A 20087-nucleotide genomic window follows, 5' to 3' on the forward strand; every position below is an offset into this window, starting at 1 on the left:
AACACTTGCAATTATATTGCTGCTCATTTGATGTAAATGAGATGGAAACTATCTATCTATTTTACATTTGTGATCTAACCATCATGCTTCGCTTCAAAATGCCATGTCTCCATAGTTGTAATTGTAAATAAAACAAAAAAATTGAAAATTACATACATAGCACACAATTCTTATGTATTTACGTATCTAACACCCAAAGTTCAACCTTCATGCTTGAAACAACTTAGTGGAATAAATTTATGCATGAAAATGTGTCTTTCACTCACTTTTATAAAAGATAAAGAGGGTGATATTTTTTATGTGATGTTAAAGATTTAAGTGGGATGCATGTAATTATGGATGTTTGGGTGTTGTATGCAAATACATATGAATTGTGTGGGATGTATGTAAATGCCCCTAAAAAAAAAAGTTAAGTAGAATCTTTTGTACCTGACATGTTGAAAGCAAATATAGAAATCAGCAAGAAATGAGAAGAAACTTCATCTGTTTAAGAATGTTTAAAGACCCATTCATTCTCTTTTTATTCATAAATTTTATGGACTCATAACAAAACAAAATCCCTCAAATCCCTTCTTCTAACAGCAGAAAAAAGCATTCAGGAACACAACTAAAGTTCATATATAGGAAGATCATAAAATACCTCTAGGAGCAGATAAATGGCTCATCAACAACATCATCATTGCAGTAAAGTCCAGGCCGCTGCTTGAATCCCTGCTTCGACAGCATCTTCCTCGCACCAAGCACGAGCTCCCGGTTACTTATACCGCCGTTGATCTGAGAAAGAATGGCCTGGATTGAATTGCTCAGAGCCCCATAGGCACCCTCACTATTCCCTGTAGGGTTAGCATCTGCTGAGGTCTGATCAGACTGACATCCACTGATCAGAATTCCATTATGAGGAAGCTTTCCCTGCTTCGTTCCAGCATAAACCTCTTCTTTTCTGTAAACTCTGGTTTCCATGGCCGGCTTCACATAGTTTTCATCATTCTCCTCCAGCTTGTGCTTCATGAATTGCACTGCAAGGCCTCCAACGAAGCCGAGGAATCCACCCTCGTTGTCACCCTCACCGCCGTGGCTTCCATGACGACGTAACTTTTGCAGTACCACCTTCATGAATTTCTTCACTTTAGGGCTGGCATCCTCGCCGAACATATCAAAGAGAGTCGGTCTGATGTTTCCCACATCAATGTTTTCGTTGCCAGTTTTCTGCTTCAGGATCTCGATCAGGATGGGGAGAGGGAGGGATCGGTTCTTGATGATGGAGTGCTCAGGTTCATTGGTGTCGTCGTCATCGTCCTCTTCATCATCGGCTTCATGATAGTGATGGTCACGATGGGTGTAATGGCTATCAATTCCACGGGATTTGAGTGCACTCTTTACTTTACGCTTGACGGTTTTTTTGAGGAAGGATGAGAGACTGAACACGGAGCCAGATTCATCATCATCATCATCGTCATCACGCTTCGTGCTCTCGCCAATCTGCTCCTTTGTGTTTTCGATGAGGCCACCACTGTGGCAGGAGTCGGAGATGATCGTCAACCTGCAGCCTTCAGGGAGTCCCTCCACAAACAGCCTGAAATCATCATCTGCACACAAGAGAAACACCCGCACAAATTTTTGCTTAATAAAAAAAAAGGGATAAAAGGCAATGCTGAAGAGAAGATTGCCTCTGCATCACAAGTAAATAAAGATCTCATAAAAAGCATATATGATATATAAAAAAGAATCATGGTGCAATCCCCAAATAAATTCACATTTAAAATGATGTTACAATTTTAAAGGAAAAAAAATGCTAGTAATTGGTTGCAATGGGAAAGAAGGATATAGGTTAAGTTGCAGTGATGAAAACTACAAATAAGAAGATTTAAGTGAACAAAAAGAGAATGCCTGTAAGTTTTGATCGACGCAATGATGAAGATTGTGTCTTTCAGAAATGCTAAGAGAATACTACAATATAATCTAACATTTGTGTAACAATTATACAATCATAACAGAACGACTAATAGGAAACATGTAAAATCATGGAAATAATTATAACCATGTACGAATTGATTAGTTGAAAAATAATTATCGCATAATCTCAATTAGGATGATGAGATAACATTAATAATCTGGTGTATCACTGAAATAACATGAAGTGAATAAGAGGGTAGAAGATTGTTGGAATCAGTGAAACATTACAACAACTATTTATTCCACTAAGTGGGGTTGGCTACATGGATCATTTTTCTCCATTGTGTCTTGTTGAGGGTCTGTTTGGGGCAGTTGTTGATTATTTATAATCTATTGAAAGCAGATTATCCAGATAATTTGATAATCTGCAGATTATCAGAATAAGCTAGTTTGTTGTTTGAGGCAGCTTATTCAGAATAATTTACTGAGAGCAGTTGTTAGATAAATGACCATTATGCCCCTTGTTTGATTAAGTTGTTTGCAACAAAACTAAAATAAGAACAGAAGTATATAATACATAACTCAAAAATCATCTTAGATCAGTTCAAAAGATAACATACAATGCTCACACTCTTGTGAGTATCAGAAGAAACAAAAAAAAATCATCAAATCTTGAAAAAAAACAACAAAAAGACGTGCATACGAAAAATAAAGAAAACATGGTGGATTAACTGCCATAGATATAATCTGCGATTAACTTCCTCAAAGCAGTCATCTCAGCCACACCTTCAGCGTCATGAACCCAAAATTCGTTAGAGTTAATCTCATCCTCATGGACTGAAGCTCAACCAAAAATGCTGATGGTTCTTCAAAGACATTCAGTTCATCGTTACCGGCCATACTAGAGTCTATATCTGAATGTGAAGAATGTCGTCGGATGAAATTATGAAGTGTCATTGTTGCCAACACAATACACACCTGCTTTTGAAATGGATACGACGACATATAACGTAAGATGACATATTTCTTCTTCTAAACCCCAAACATTCTTTCAATTACCCCGCGTGAAGAGGAGTGACATTTGTTAAACATTTCTTTCCTACCACGGATGATGTCACTTGCTCGCTCAAAATCAGGAATATGATATCTAGTGTCTGGATATAGCTTCAGGTAGCCCCTCGAGTATAGCTTCAGGTAGCCCCTCTGCATAGGATATCCAACATCAACCAAATAGTATTTTCCTGTTATGGAATACACTGTTAATGACAAATAATACATATAACTAGTACGTTTACAAATCAAATCATATCTGAAGGCGAGTGAGGAAAACGCTGTGATCTATTCCTAATTACATAGGAAAAAACCCAACTGTCATGTCTACTCCCTTCTCAGTCCGCCATGACAAAAGTAAAACACATGTTAAAGTCACATACTATCATGACATTTTGAGTAGTTGAATGCAAATTTTCCTCAAATTGTATATGCCTACAAAACTCATTTCACTAGAGTTGAATACAAATTTTCCTGTCGCGACAGCCCATTTAAACATTATGTTGAGTTTTTCTTCAAAGTCTGGGTCAATTTCGCACTGCTTATATTTCTTCGCTGACAGCATTGTCTGTGACATTGTAATGGAGGAGGGGGTTAAGTGGGTTTATTAGAGAAAAAATAAGTAATGTAAATCAAAATAAAAGTATGAAAGTGGGTTTATTACCTTCAATTTCTCAGCCCACCATTCATCCGGGGCATCGATTGTCAGCTCAATGGGATTCAAATCCAAACGGATACATCCACATTTGAGCTCTTTCCAAATTTTTCATTCCTTCTTCAGTTGGTCCCATTTGTTTTTGAATTTTAGTCTGTCGTAATACCTATCAATCAATTATTTAAACCTCTTCGTAATATTTTGCTAACCTTCCTTGTTAAAATACGTGGTTTGACTATTTTCAAATTTTATTTCTTTAATACATAAATCGCTAAAATTTTTTGTTACTTCTTTATCCGATATAGCAGGCGGACTCATTTCATTCGCCTTAGACATGTTGACACTATAAGGAACAAAATATAAGTACCAAGTAAATAATGTAAGTCAACAAAAAATTTATAAACATAATGCAAATTTCTCAGCATACAAACTATATGAGAAAGTTGTACTAAATTATGAGATGAGATAAAAAAACAAATCAAATTTATAAACATGATGCCAACTTCCTCCAAATTAATTCTACGACAATCATCAATTTACGAACAATGGAACGAGAACCTTAACAAAAAATAGTGAGACGGGTACAGCTGCAGCATGGAAGTGCTCCTTTATTAGTACGTTATACTAAAAAATAGCTCATGAATACAATTCACCAGCATACTACACAACCTCATCAATATAGACACAGGAACTCATAAGAGGAACTCATAAGTTTCATGTCATAAGTTTCATGCAATGAAAACAATTTTTTCCCTGTTAATGTTCGAACATTGATAAAGCAAATATCTTGCTTGGACCTTCATAATGTAAACATTCCCGTGTAAACTAATGAAAAAAATTTCATAAATCTATGCACAACTGCTAGAGAAGAGGGACCCTCATGCCACAGATCTTAGGAACCCTCATATATCACAGAAAAATTTAAAAAAATATATATTATGTGCATCTCCACCTCCCAAAAAAATCAGCACAAATGATAAAAATTAGCTTGCTTGGAACTCCACCTCCAAAATAAAGATGCAGAAAAATCGGAGTAACCCTCAAGTCACAGATATAAGCTAGGATATACCCCAAAACCATTCATTCATATATCACACCAAAAGTTTAAAAAAATATATTGTTTGCATCTCCAACTCCCAAAAAACCCAACATAAAAGAGGAACTTTCCAAGGATTGTAGGGGAACACATACCAAACGAATCAGAAAGGATTTTCGAAATGCTAGGGCTCGCGGGAAGGAAGAAGAGGGATATCGGTTGTACCTTGCGCCGATCTCAGTCGAAGCAAAGAGCAGAGTAGGATCAGCGAGAGAGAGGCGAGGTGTGTTTCTCCTGGGCGACGATCTCTTTGAAAGGGTGAGCAGAGGAGATCAATTCTCCTGGAAAGGGCGAGCCGAGGGAGATCTGTGAGGCGAGGCGAAAGAGCAGAGAAGAACTGCAATTCTCCAAGGGCGAGGGCGTGCGAGCCGAGGCGAAGGAGCAGAGGAGATATGCGATTCTCCAAGGGCGACGATGAGCGAGAAAGAGGCACCATAGGAATTCTTCCCTAATCGCAAAATTCATACGCGGGACGAGGGGGCAGTCTGGCTTGCGAAGCGATGAAGGAAATCGTGATAATAAAACGCCACGACACAAAAAATTTACATCGATTGCGATATTCAAATGAGAAGGCAGCGTTTTCACAACGCCGTCGCACCCTATAAGCTGCCCCAAACGGGCACTGAATGTCAAGTTTTCATTCAATTCTAATAAATTAAGATCATTTTTTATAAGGAATGCCCAAGTCTTTTAGGCCTACATCTACCATTCTTAACATAAGTTAAATCTAAAACATCTACTCTCTTAAGAGGTGGAGCCCAATCCAATAAATAAAAAAGAGAAAACTGGTCCAGCCTCCATTTCGCGAATCGAAGCATCCCTCTCACCTCTTCTTGCTAAGTTCCTTAATGACCTTCTAAAGTGCTTTTAAGATTGATGCATTATAAAAGGAAGTGCAGGAAGTTAGTTGCTAATCCAAAAATTCATTCCTCTGCTAATTCTTAGGCTAGATGCCCGCGTGACATCAAAGAAAAGAAAATCTCAATTCTGCTCCTTTCGTATTACTGCTTATTCTCTCCGGTTTCAGGTTTCGAGATTTCCTTTTCTGGTGTGACCGAACTCCAAGCACAACAAGAATTGTAAGGCTTCGTTCTTCTCCATTTATATTTTTAATTCTCCCTCAGTGGCTCATAGAGAGAGGAGGAGAGAGAAGTGTGTGTGAGAGAGAGAGAGAGGAGGAGAAGTTCTTCTTATAATTGTCGACGTAATCAACGATAGCATAAATTCCTAAAATAATAAAATCCTCTACAACTCCGTGGAAGTAGACAATTTGCCGAACCACGTAAATCTGGGTATTCTTTTCTAGTGTGAATTTTCTCGTTTAATTTTTTGATTCGTCGTCGATTGTTTAATTTAATACATACCACAACATACTCTCCTAACAGAGTCATTAAATGGTCGACGTTTAAAGTGTCCAAACCATCTAATGTGGTTCTTTACAATCATGTCGGCCACTAGAGCCTTTTTAACCCTTTCACCGATATACTTGTCTCATATTTTATCTCGAAGTGTAAAGTCACTCATCAACCTGAGCATTCTCATCTCGACAACAATCAACTTAACTTTATGTTTCTCTTTACGAGCCAACATGTTGTGCTATAAAGTATTGTAGGTCTCACCGACATCTTATGGGATCAATGAAACATTGATGGCAATTGATTGAGGTGAAATTAATAGACTCAGATTTGATGGAGAAAGATTTTTTTTCGCAGAAGTTAAGTGAGCAAGAGGTCTGAAGGAGGTCAATATTGACAAAAGCTTTGAATCCTACAACTCGTAACTCTAAGTACAATCGCAACTCTTGCAACTCACTTCAATTTCATAAGTGTGTATTAAGCTAAGAATCCTACAATTCTTGTAATTCTCAAGTACAATCACAACTTTCGCAACTCACTTCAATTTCATAAGAGTATATATTAAGCTAAATGTTTTTCTTTTTGTGAAATTAACACCATATTTAACTCTAAATCCTTAATCAAATTTCACTTTCAGGGTGTGCGGCAGAGTTATAGGTACATATCATTCATCATTATGTGCAAACATAACTGCAATTCTTTTGTGAAAAAATGATTGTTTCAGAAATAGTTATGGAAGAAAAAAATCATTGTCATTAACTATTATAAGTTATCTCATCATGCATCTATGTTTGGATTGTATTATATAAATTTCACATTTTGTAACAAGGTACAGGGGACATCAAAGTTATTAACCTTTCTTAACAAGTATTATGTTACCATTTGTACATTTTAGCCTCCTTTGAAATAATATAACTTTAATGATTTGCAACTTATTTTTCTTTAAATGATGGTATTGCAGTTTTGTGCAAGCAAGGGTAGAATACAAGGTGATTTTGTGCAAGCATTCAATATAGGATACTTGCATTGCTATCAACTTTGATTGGTACTTTTTTTATGGATTAGTATCTTTTAGAAAGAACAATTGTATATATAGTTTCAACTTGTTTAAGACCTTTCTAGAATCTTATCGGGGTAAAAAATGATAAGAAATGATAGTGTATATGTTGGTATTGAATTCAAATATGTCTGGTAGATCGTGCCCAAAGAATAGAGCACGAGGCCAAGGAAAGAAGAACGAGGGAGAAGAGAGAGAGAGGAAGATATAGAAAGGCAGACTTGCCCCCTCGGGGGTGAATCGGGGTGTTTCTGGGCTCGTTGACCCATTTTATTCCATCAAAATAGAGGTTACAAGCGGGGGAGTCAAAAAATCCATTTACATGTAAGTCCTATTTATAGAATATAGCAGAGCCAAAAAATAAATTACAATATTATCCTTATTTTAAAGGGGTGGTAAAATATATTTTAGTCTTTTGCTTTAGTGTGTTCTGCTAGGTCTTTCATCAACCACTGGATCGTTCATTTTGAGGTTTTTCTATTGAGGGGAGAAGTCGAGCTCCGATGGTCGGTCGAAGGAAAAAGTTCTCAGTAGAAGGGAAAAGTCCTCCGTCGGGGGGTGAAGTCCTCCGTCGGAGGGAGAGGTCCTCCGTCAGGGGTAAAGGTCCTCAGTCTGGAGGAAAAGACCTCGGAGGAAAATTTCCTCTATCAAAGGAAAAGTCAACCGAGAGTAGCCAATTCGACAGGAGCAGACTACATATTGACTTGAGATTTTTGCATACCATTTTTTAGTGTAAACTTGAAAATAATACTTATTTAGTTATTTATTCATCCATGACAATATATACGACAATTGAATGTATTCACAATGACATGCTTAGTTGTTTGGTATAGTTTGAATGCATGTTATTGATATCAACTTACTACAAAAGCAATTATATTTTGACAAATTTTAGCTCAAAAGGATAGTTTTTTAAGTGGGTCATTTTTTATCCCTTAATAAAATTCATGCATCTAATTCTATGTTGGCTTTCTTTGTTGAAGTAAATCAACTTGATTTCAATGAGATCGAGCAAATATTTATAATTATTTGGTGAGATTTCAATTTTTTTCAAATTAATTAATCCATCATTAATAAATCCATGTATTCATTTGATTTAATCCCTTTTCAATTCTCTATGTCAACGAACCAGTTTTCTTATGTCTGTTAATGATATAATTGTTAAAAAGTTCTGTTCAAAAATTATTTTTAATCTTACTTAAATAGTTTTGTTTAATTAATATTATATAGTTAGATATTAATTCTAGATTTGTTGAATTGCTTGCCCATTTAGATTATAAAATTATTTATTAACTTGATAAGTCAAGAACTTGTTTATTTCTTTAACTTGATTAGCCCATTTAAATACTAGTTTGATTAATTTAAAAAGTAAGTATATGTGAACCAAGAATATAGGAAAATATGAACAAGTCAAGTACGAATAAATATGCAAAAGCTCCACTCAAGCTCAAGCCAAACACGAACAACTCATAGTACGGCCACTCTAGTTCAATCCATGGGGTGGTCAACTTAGCTCGATTAGTACACCTATGTAGAAGTTACTATTATAAAAGGATGCACCATTTTGATATCAGTCAAAGGTTTTCATATCAAGGTTAGACATTTTATATGTGAGATGAATGTATTACATCAAAGTAAAGTATATTATAGTTGATAACTTTTTATACCATGATTAAAAGCAATATGTTTGGGAAAAAAAATTATATCTAAATAAGAAGACTCGCAATAAAATCTTCTATTTCCATCAAATACCTAATAATACATAGATCAAAGTCTATATATGTTATTTAATGAAAATGCTATATCTGGATAAGATATAAAAAGACAAAAAATATTGTATCTTATAAAACCTCATATTTGAACATATTTTAATAGCATTAAGTACTAACAATCGAGGAAGCCTCGTCTTAAGGAACTAAGCGCCACCTGCCATTTCACTCAGGCTAGCCGCTTGGCCCATGAGGCAAGCAGCCACTTGAGTCCTAGTTTAAGAGTGGATTTATTTGCAAAATGTAGCAGTACTCCAAAAATACTCTACTTTTCAGGAATAAAAGAATAGGAAATAAAAAACTTAAACTGACGACTCCAAAGAATAAAAATTCTCGTGAATTAGAATAATTTAAGCAGTCAAAAATGTCAAGAACTGCAATGAGATTCAATGATAACAACTCTTACTAGTAAGAATGCGATCAGGTTCAGTATCAGACAAATCTGAATGATGAGATCTAGATACAACGCAAAAAAATAGTTCAATCAACATTCATAATATAAAAGGGACGAATCACTGCAAGCAAAGCCACACCCCATCTGCAAGATCACATGTTTGAGTTACTCCGCCCTATCAATTTTAACAAAATTTAATAGATTCCAACGAAAAGAGAACGGAAATAAATGAGCTTCCCAGATCATCCACAAAGTAGAAACATGAGGCTTATTAGCATCACATCAAATGCATGAACCAGTCCAAAATTTCTGGAAGGGATAAAAGAAGAATGAGGGTTATAGAAGATATGAATAATGCCTTAATCATTTTAATTAAAAATACTGAAAAAAATAGAACTGTGTAAAACTGCTAAGAGAAAGTTTTCCAATTTCACATGCAGGCAGAAAACTGTAATAGTTGATTGAAATAATGCATAAAAGACTAAAATAGGAAACAAGGTATAATAATTATGCATTTATTCATTCAGATGTCCCCCTCAAGAAGCTCTGGTCAAAGAATTTAATCTTGAAGTTCAAAGTGGAAAAGTGAGTGCGCCGAAGGTTTGGTGAGATCATCCCCTAACGATCCTCCAACAACTGCGGAAAACTGTTAATGGAGTCCTAAAATCAGTAATAAAGCTGAGCATAAATTTGGATAATTTATCATTCGAGGCTATGTTTAGATGTATGTATTTTACACAACCAAACAGCAAATATGTAGTAGTTTGACAGAGCGAAGAGCACAAAATTGGAGTACGTATTGAGTGTAGATGAAGTGATAAATATTATAGTTATAAGAGTGTCATTCATCATCTTAGTCCGACCAAGAAGATTAACAATGTACTGATGCTGAGTAAATTATTAACTGCAAAGGCAATTTATGGGTCAGTAAGAGCTACATCTTGTATATTGCAAACAATAGATCTAAAACTTGTTGGATCAAAGTACGCATAACCAGAGTAAAAAGTGAATGTTTGTGACAGCAACTAATGTGGCAACAAGGGTACCATTCATAATCTTAGTTCGTGCTAGGAGATTAAGTATTGATGCCAAGATAAGAGAAGTCCATACAAGTGCAAAATAGCTTCTTAGCTAAAAAAAATAATGTAGCCGTATAGGATACTTGATAGAGAATCATTAGGCAAAAAGAATAACAAAAAAGCAGCAACAAGAACAGTTCGAGAAACAGGACCGCCCAGCACCTAATGAACCAAAAAGCTAGACTGTTGTTCAGCACCTACTGGCCCAAGAAATGGAATACCGAAGAACACCTTGCTGGACAGCCGAACACCTCCTGTAAGCTGCAGTTCGAAGATACGACTGCCGCAGGTCACTGTTGGCTGAAGTGTTGAATACCTGTAGCCAGAATATTAGCGGTTCAATGAATAACACCTGCAGTTCGTCTCCTGGAATAGCTTTTACATTGAGAAATGAGCTCTCATCTTGTCATGATCTCTTTCTCAAATCACCTTCATACAAAATCTCTAAGATTCTCTCTTCACTCTCTACAAGTTATCCTCTTCTTTCTCTAACAAACTGATTTTCTTTCCTTAGTCACCTCTACAAGCCTCCCTCATAATTTACAACAAATGAGTATTCCACAAGTAGACCCGGTTCACCAATTGGAAGCTTCCATAATTTTTTAACAGCTTTGATAGAATTACGAGTATGTCATTGCCTTAGTTTGCTAATTGTGAGTCATTGTAACAAAAACAACAAGTCTTTATCCCACAAAGTGGGGTCGGCTACATGAATCCTTTTTTAGTGTCATATTTTCATATAATTCTAATAAATTAAGTTTATTTTTTATACAATATACTCAAGTCTTTCTACCTCTATCTCAGCCTTTCTTAACATAAATTGAATTTAAAATATCTGTTCTGCAAATTTGATCATCGAATGGCCGACATGGAATGTGACCAAACCATCTAAAACGACTCTCTCTATACAAGATACTTGATAGAGAGAATCATTATGTAAAAAGAATAACAAAAAAGCAACAAGAAGAAGAACAACAAGCTTTTATCTACATGAATCCTTTTTTAGTGTCATATTTTCATTTAATTATAATAAATTAAGATAATTTTTTATACAATATGCTCAAGTCTTTCTGCTCAAAATCAGCCTTTCTTAACGTAAATCGAATTGAAAACATCTACTCTGCTAATCAGATTATCGGATGGTCGACATGTAACGTGACCAAACTATCTAAGATGACTCTCTCTAATTTTATGCTCCAATGGAGCTACACCAACTCTGTCATGGATATATTCATTTCGCAAAAAGAATAATAAAAAAAATCACAAAAAGGTTATTAACTCTTAAAATAATCTCATTAGATGATGAAAGTATAAATAAGTGTATCCACTAGATGTATTAGTTGTAATAACCAGAGAGTTGGCAAAGCCAAAAGAAACTAAGAATTGTTGTATTACAGGTAACAAGGCACAAGGTGCTTCCTTGAGGACAAAGCTGGCTTTGCAAAGTATGTAAATAACCGTAAAGTTTTGGCTATAAAGATGCCCACAATTAAATGACATTATTTGTTGGGTGATGTGGAGACCCGATCCACCGAATTTAATTAGTTTCTTAATTAAGTATCTCACCTACCGCTCATCTATCACACCCACCTACCGCTCACCTATCACATCTCACCAACCGCTCACCTACTTCCCACCTACCGCTCTCATGGTTTCTATAAATTGTCTCTTTTGTTTTAAAGGAAATGCAAGTCAATAGCCACTTATGTTTTGTCAAAAGTAAAGCCACAAGCCAAGCCAGACCAAGTCGTCTTTTAAAAAAGAGAGAGGAAGGGAGAGAAGAAAATAAAGATTTTCTTTTAAACGTCGAGGCGCTCGATGGTGTAATTCCTCAAAGTAGTAAAGTCCTCTGCAGCTACGTGGATATAGGCAAATTTGTCGAACTACGTAAATCTGTGTCGCTATGGTGTTTTTTTTATGTGCAATTTTTCTCGTTCCATTTTTCGCTTTATTATCGTAGTTTTTTCAAAACAACTGGTATCAGAGCCTTGGGTTTGAATCTAAGAAAGAATGATGGGTGGAGACGAAGTGATAAATTGGGGATCAAGAAGTTCAATGACATCAAGAAGTTCAATGACACAGTTCAATGACACAGATTTTGCTTACTGAATGATGCAGATAAATGACTACCTTTATGGGAAGAAACTTCATCTTCCGTTACTGGGAAAATGACAAGAAAAGATGGACGAAGCGGAATGGAATCTGTTAGATCGACAGGTTCTGAGGGTTATACGATTAACCCTGTCGAGATCAATTGCCCACAACTTCATCAAGGAGAGGACGACTGCAGATCTCATTATGGCTTTATCAAGTATATATGAAAAGGTATCGGCGAATAACAATGTGCATCTAATGAAAAAGTTATTCAACTTGAAGATGACGGAAGGTGTGTTTGTTGCTCAACACCTAAATGATTTCAATTTCAATACTATTTTCAATACTATCATAAATCAATTATCATCTGTTGAAATTGATTTTGAAGATAAGATGTGTGCGCTGATATTGTTGGTTTCATTGTCAAATAGCTGAGAAGTTATGAGAATGACAGTTAGCAGTTCTGCAGGTATATCTAAGTTGAAATAAGATGATATTTGTGATTTGATTTTGGCTGAGGAGGTGCGCAGAAAGGATTTTGGCGATGCCTCGTGTTCAAGTTCGCGTGTTCAAGTCAAGTTCGGTGTTGAATGTTGATTCCAGAGGGAGATCACAAGACAGAAGCTCAAACCGTGGAAGATCAAAATCAAAGTCAGGTCAGCAGACAACCTACTGAAATTGTGGCAAGACTGGCCACATAAAAAGAAACTGCTGGAATCCTAAGAAGGAGAATGATGGCATTAATGTTGTAACTGAAGAAATACATGATGCATTATTGCTGACAGTTCACAGTTCTGTTGATGACTGGATACTGGATTCAGGGGCTTCCTTCCATACATATTCTCGTCGGGAGTTAATACGAAATTATATTGCAGATAACTTTGGAAAGGTACATCTGACTGATGGAAAAACTCTGAACGTGATAGGGATGCGAGACGTTGATATTGCACTCTCTAATGAGAGCAAATGGACATTGCAAAAGATCAGACACGTTCCTGAGTTGAAGAAAAATCTCATCTCTGTTGGGCAACTCAATAAGGGTGATCATTCGGTAGTGTTCTCAGATAGCACCTGGAAGGTTACCAAAGAAGCATTAGTACTGGCTCAGGGTAAAAAACTAACACATTATATATGACTACATGTTTACTCAGGCGTAGACACATGAGTCAGAGGTGCATTATGGGGAAGCAAAAGAATGTTCATTCCCTGAAAAGTGGCAGAGCACCAAAGGCAGGAAAACTGAACTTCTGAACTTTGTACAGACAAATGGAGGAGAACTACAAAGTTATGAAGAAATCTTGTAAGATGAGAATTCGAGCAAGTGGGAGCTGACCAAGAAGGATAAAACAGATTCCCTGTCAGGGAATTGAACTTGGGAGCTGACAGAACTTCCACAAAGAAAGAAGACATTGCACAATAAGTGGGTGTACTGGGTGAAGACTGCGCTTGGTGGCAATAAGAGGTACAATATTGGACTTGTTAAACAGAGCTTTCAGCAAGGGCAGGATATTACTCATGCAATGATAGTTGTAAGCAGATACAAGGGTAACCCAGGAAAGAGCTGGTGGTACGAGGCTACGTGGAGAGTGATATGTCAACTAAGGTTGTTACTCGTGAGAAACTGAAGTTGTGCTCGACTTCAGCTGGTCCTCTGATATAAAGACAGAGGCTTTGAGTTGCAGAGGTTGAGGATATCATGTTTGAGGAAAAGGTCGGTACAGCTAGTAGATGATGCAAATAGTAGGTGATGCATTTAGTGTCTCAGTCTCCAAATGGGAGAATTGTTGGGTAATGTGGAGATCCGGTCCACCGAATTTAATTAGCTTCTTAATTATCTCACCTACCACTCACGTACAACACCCACCTACCGCTCACATACCGCTCTCATGGTTTCTATAAATAGTCTTTTTTGGTTTAAAGAAAATGCAAGTTAAGCAAGACCAAGTCAAGTCATCTTGAGAGCTAAGAGAAAGAGAGGAAGAGAGAGAAAGAGGAAGGGAAAGAAGAAAATAGAGATTTTCTTGTAAACGTCGAGGCGCTCGACGGTGTAATTCTTCAAAGTTGTAAAATCCTCTGCAGCTCCGTGGATGTAGGAAAATTTGCTGAACCACGTAAATTTGTATGTCGCTCTGGTGTTTTTTCTACGTACAATTTTTCTCGTTCCATTTTTCGTTTTATTGTCGTTGTTTTTTACAACATTATTAATATCAAGTTGATGAAGAGATTATCACTAACTAACAGTCAAGTTGAGAACCAACTGTAATGATGCATGCTTGACAAATGGGTCGATGGGTCAAAAATGTCATGATAGTCAAGTCCTAATCATTCGTGAACCTTTAGCCAGCAATTAAGCTTCTTTGTAAATGTCAATAGAGCCGTCAAAGTTATATTTACTTGAAAAATTCACTTGACCCAATAAGATTTTGAGTGGAGGTAGAGAGAAGTGATAGGTTTAGTGTGATTGTGATAGTGCATTATAAATTGGTTTGTTAATATTATTTTTGGCTTAAGTAGTGTCTAAAATGAGTATTATTGGGGTAGAAAGGGAATGGTTTGTTTGTTGTAGTTGTTGTTTATTGTAGAGGAAGGTAGAAGTTTTGGCATGGTTCATTTAGTGGAAGATTGTTAAGATGGGCATTATAGAGATGAAAGTTATAGATGGTGAGCACGAAAGTAGCCTTGCAGTGTGGAGAAGGGGTATGATATGGTGATGCCAAGAGAAGATTACTTCTTCAGATTACGAAACAAAGAAAAAGATGGAAGGGGAAGAATTTATTCAATAAATTGTACATACGGGAGAGATAGATTTTATAAGTAGTAATGTCGTGGCAAAAATATGAAGTTTGAGTGAGTATTTTAGGATGAGATGAGGTGTTTGGAGTGAGATTCAAGTTTATTTGTTTTGACAGGAAAAGACATAGGTAATAGAGGTGGCCAAATATACAAAGTTTTGAATGGTCGGAAGGCAGGCCAAAGAGGTTTTTATATGGAGAGGACACGATAAATGTGGATGTGCGCAGATGATTTATGAGATAGATTGATAAGGCAAAGCTATGAATTCAAAAGAAAGGTGAAATAGATGCACGGGATAAGAAAGAGAACAATCTGCTAATATGTCAATGATATCTTTTATGGTACCTATTATCTTCAAGTGTGTGTGATAAGCTAGTGAGATGGAAAATATCACTGGCAAAGGTGAATTTTTCAGTATAAGGTAATGATTTTACAATTAAAATATTTCTCCAAGGCATTGAAGATAATGAAGACAGCATAAACATGAGGATTTTGCTTGTGTGGATGGTACTACATGTATTTGGTATGATGATTGATAAAAATGACAAAGTGTTTGAAACCATAACAGAATAGAATAAGTGAGGTCCACACACCAAAGAAAAATATTTCAAGAGACAAAGCATATATAATAGTAGTGGCAAAGAATGAAAGGTTATGAATTTTATTGCACTGAATCATACTGCAAACTAGAGTAGATGAAAGTGGCAATTATTAATATGTTTAAGGATCAAAATTTTGGATAGTTTAATTTATAAGGCCAGTCAGATGAAGCCGTCTTGACAGTAGAAAAAATTAAGTGGAGCTGATTGGAGAGAAATCATTATTTTGCTTTGATAAACTGATTTCTCTCGCACGCATCCATTACAAGAAATCAGTAAGAGATTCAGCTCTCTACAAATAAATGATTGGATTTAAAAAACTAAAACATGAAAATAAGGATGCTTTTCAAACAAGGTACAAAAAGTAGATTATTTAAGGAATTTTTACAAAAGCTAGAAAACAAAGAGGTAGGATTGGTGTGGTTTATGGGTAAACCCGAGCCATCTCCAATCATAACATCATCCAAGCCATTATAAAGAGTGCGAGGAGAGAAATTGCACAGATCAGTGGTGATGTGAGAAGCACCACTGCCTAGCGGCCAGCTGCCAATGATAAAAAATGTTGTGACATAGTGGTCTTGTGATTGAATCAGTTTAAGAAGATGAGAATATTGAGAGCTGTCAGTAATTAAATCAATAAACCCAAACCCCATCTCCAAGATCACTCCAAAGTTACTGTAACCCATCAATTCTCACCAGAACTAACAAGTTAAATTAAAGATCAAATGAAACAGACAAATAAGAGAAAAATTAGATCCAAAAAAAGATGATGAAGAATCAAAGGGGAGAAGAGGACCAGTAATGAGATTCATATCACAGGGAACGATACACTCGTCATAACCGGTATCGTCATCTTCTCCAGTCTCAGCCGGTAATCGTGTTCCGTGTCCGCTGTAGGGCACAAAGAGGTAATCGCCGGGTTCCGCGGAGTGAACAAGGTTGGTGATGGCTCGCCGGATGTTTGCTCCGGTGGGTTGGGTGTAGGCGGTGTCAGTGTCGATCAGTATCTTGATGTCACTCTCCTTGAAGCCGTAGCGATCTACCAGGCATCGATGGACTCGTCGCACGTCGTTCACGCAACCTTTCAGCTCCGCCTTGGTTCCCGGATAGTTGCAGCCGATCAGCACAGCTTTCTTCGTCATTCTTCCGCCGTCAATATCGGATTGAACTCCGGCGATCTATGGGATTGACAGATTTTCGAAGTTTTTGGTCGAGAGCCGGCTTCCACTTGTAATTATGAAATGTGCGGTGTAGCCGTCAGTGTGGCCGTGGGAGCAACTGCTGTGCTGCCGGTGCAGCATCGTGGTCGCCGCGTGCGGGTATAGGAACGGCTACAGGACACGAAGCCAAATTTTTTGTGATTTCACTTACTATCTCAAGAAATTGTATATTTATGGTATTAACCCTGTTAAGCTTCAAGTTCAGATACAATGTTTATTGCTTGATTCTTTTAATTTTCATTGATTTATAATCTTATAAACAAACGAACAGATTAATATTCACGTACCTCGGCATATTGGATGATAACCTCAGTGAAAGACCTCTCAGGTTGGGTGTTCAAATCCCCTCTGGCACAGCCGATCCTAGCCCTAAGAAGGTGGAACTAATCGGTTGAACTCAGGTTGGGTGTTCAAATATATTTTCAGTCATGTCTTAACTCTACCCATTCGATAGCTTCAAGATTCATGCAAATTCTTAAATTACAATTTTCCTTGCATTGGTTCTGCGACTCTCTTCTTATCATGTTATCTATTTATTATATAGTTTGCATCTATCGTAAATAAATTTTACACACGCCTGCTAAGAGATTAGATGGTGTATATAGAATATTTTATATCTTATGTTTTATGCATTTAGTTGTTTGATTATGGAATTAATCGGTAAGTTTAGAGAATTGACCGGTCAACTGTCGTAAGTTGACTAGAGGAGAGATCTAGCCTACCGATTGCCGTAAGGTGGTCAGAGGAGAGAGCTTAATTTATCGACTGATGCGAGACGACCGATTGAAGTATTTTTACCTCCAACAATGACTTATTTTGGCTTGGCAAAGTCTTAGCGTCATTCTTTGTCTTTATAGCAATTAATGTAATATTAATTATTTATATGTTGCCTTACCTCAAATAAAATTCAATAATTTTGAGATAAATTTTATTTAAAATTTATTATTGGTAGTAAGTTGTTTTCATGAACTTAAGAGGACCTCTCAGTAGCCTAAATATATAAGGTTTCGAAGAAGTTGATTGAATTTAAAAAACGGGTTTTAAAGTATAGCATCTATAGTATATTTAACGCGTCATATATTTAAATCAAAATTATTTTTATCCATAATAATAAATGAATTTTAATGAAAAAAATAAAAAATATATATATTTTAATCATTTAACGAACATTAAAAAAAGAATGATACGTTCACTATTTATATGAATTAGTGTTTGCATGGACCTGATAAGAAAAATATTAATTTTAGTTGTGTAAATATAAAGAGCACTGAGATTAATTTGCTAATTTCGAACGAGCCAATGAGAGCCATTTTGAACAAGCAGAATAAAAGTCAAACCTGAGCTTGCTCAAGCTCAAATAATTTTTCAACACTGCCAAATTCAAAATTATATTAACTTAATCTTTTATATTGGCAATTCAAAATCGAATTAAAAAAAATATAAAAGTTTATAGTGATTAAAATTGAACAGCACCTTTTACATTATTAAGCACTTGCAAAATAAATGCTTTATAAAGGATGATTTTGTCATTTACCTTCACAATTATTGTGACTTTATTTTCAATTATTTTCTTAAAAATAATTTAACCTCCTTCAAACTAATATAAAATTTACATATCTAAAATCATAAAAGAAAAAAAAAAAACCCCATCAAAATGTTTTCCTCGTGATGTCCATCAGCCAATCATAGAACTCAGTAGATGGCTTATAAGGTTGGCATACATTGAATTTCTGGCACTTAAATGATTTTTTTATTCCACGTGAAACAGCCAGCTAAGGCATGAAAGGAACTCTATCTAGTATCAACCACACGTACCTTGTACCTTCAAAGTATTCTTAAACCCGCAATAACATCAAGAACAAATATTTATCCTACTAAACGTAGTCTGCTACATCAGTCTTTTTCTCCATTACTGAGCGTCATAAAAGTTTTTAATATGAATAAAAAAAATTTTAAAGTAGAAAAATCAATATCTATAGCTAACTTTTCTTACAGATCTTCATCTAGTGGTGGAAACGACATCTTTGCTCCTTCAGAATCGAACAAGAGCAGGAAGAAGATCAGTTCAGGGGTGGCTGAGGAGATCAAAGATGAAACTTCCACACACGAGAGTAACTGTAACGTTTTTGAAACTCCGGAAGACTCTGTTCTCAAGCCTCTAAATCAAAATTTCAAGGAAGAGAGATCTTCTAATCCACATTGGCGAAGGAGCTTGTCTCTCACATCTAAAGCTATTTGAAGCCATTTAAAGGAGGGAAGTTTTAGTTCTTTGAGTGATCAGAGCAGAATGATTTCCTGCTGTAATAATGATCAAAATGTTGACCGATATCCTCTTCGCAGCGATGGCTCACTTATTCCAGATAGATATGGAGCAGTTGAAAGAGAGAATCTTTGGTTGAATGCTTTTGAGAAACGAAGTTCTGCCAGTTCCTTTGGTGTTCGTCAAAATTCTTCAGACCCTACATCGGCTTGCAGTTCTCCAATTCCTCTAAGATATTGAACAACTTGCTCATCTCGAATTTCTTCTCAAAACAAAGTTCTCGACTTTTATATTGATGGAGAACATAGGATTAGCAAAGCAAAAGATGTTTCAAAAAATGTGTTTCTAAAAGTGGGGAAGATGGCACCGTAGATGAAAATAATAAAAGTTCTATTTTAGGAAGGCCACCGAGAGCTTCGTGCACAGCACCAACATCACCTAACTATAGCATAGACAATCGTCGATCATACTCATTTAGGGATATCAGAGAAGCATTATGAACTCCCAAGCAGGGAATGGATAAGTGATGATCTCAAGCCTGCATTCCAACAGAAATACTTGGAAAACAACAGTGAGGGAAAATCCTTTTCTGGCCATCGGGAATGCAACTCTCGAACAAATGCTCCCATTGAAGACATCTATGAGAACTCGTCCAGCGGGAATCTGGATAGGACGTCTCAAGGGTGCTCCTTGGATCTCACTCCAATCAATGAGACATTCAATGGTAATTGGTTTTATGAACCTTTTGACCTTCACAGGAACGTTGGTTTGCG

The 20087-nt window shown here is 36.3% G+C and overlaps 1 protein-coding gene across 1 annotated transcript; it reads right to left on the reverse strand.

Moving 5' to 3' along the window:
• Positions 1–486: 486 nt before the first annotated feature.
• On the reverse strand, positions 487–17054 carry LOC110030853 (metacaspase-5-like). The gene is made up of 2 exons (XM_020733794.1): positions 16631–17054; positions 487–1586 (listed from the first exon to the last, which is right to left on the reverse strand). The coding sequence occupies exons 1-2, from the start codon at positions 16974–16976 to the stop codon at positions 643–645; spliced, it is 1290 nt and encodes a 429-aa protein (XP_020589453.1). The 5' UTR covers positions 16977–17054; the 3' UTR covers positions 487–642.
• Between the last annotated feature and the right edge of the window lie 3033 nt (positions 17055–20087).

The sequence above is a fragment of the Phalaenopsis equestris genome, unplaced genomic scaffold (genome assembly GCF_001263595.1).
Source record: "Phalaenopsis equestris unplaced genomic scaffold, ASM126359v1 Scaffold000761, whole genome shotgun sequence".
NCBI lineage: Eukaryota > Viridiplantae > Streptophyta > Magnoliopsida > Asparagales > Orchidaceae > Phalaenopsis > Phalaenopsis equestris.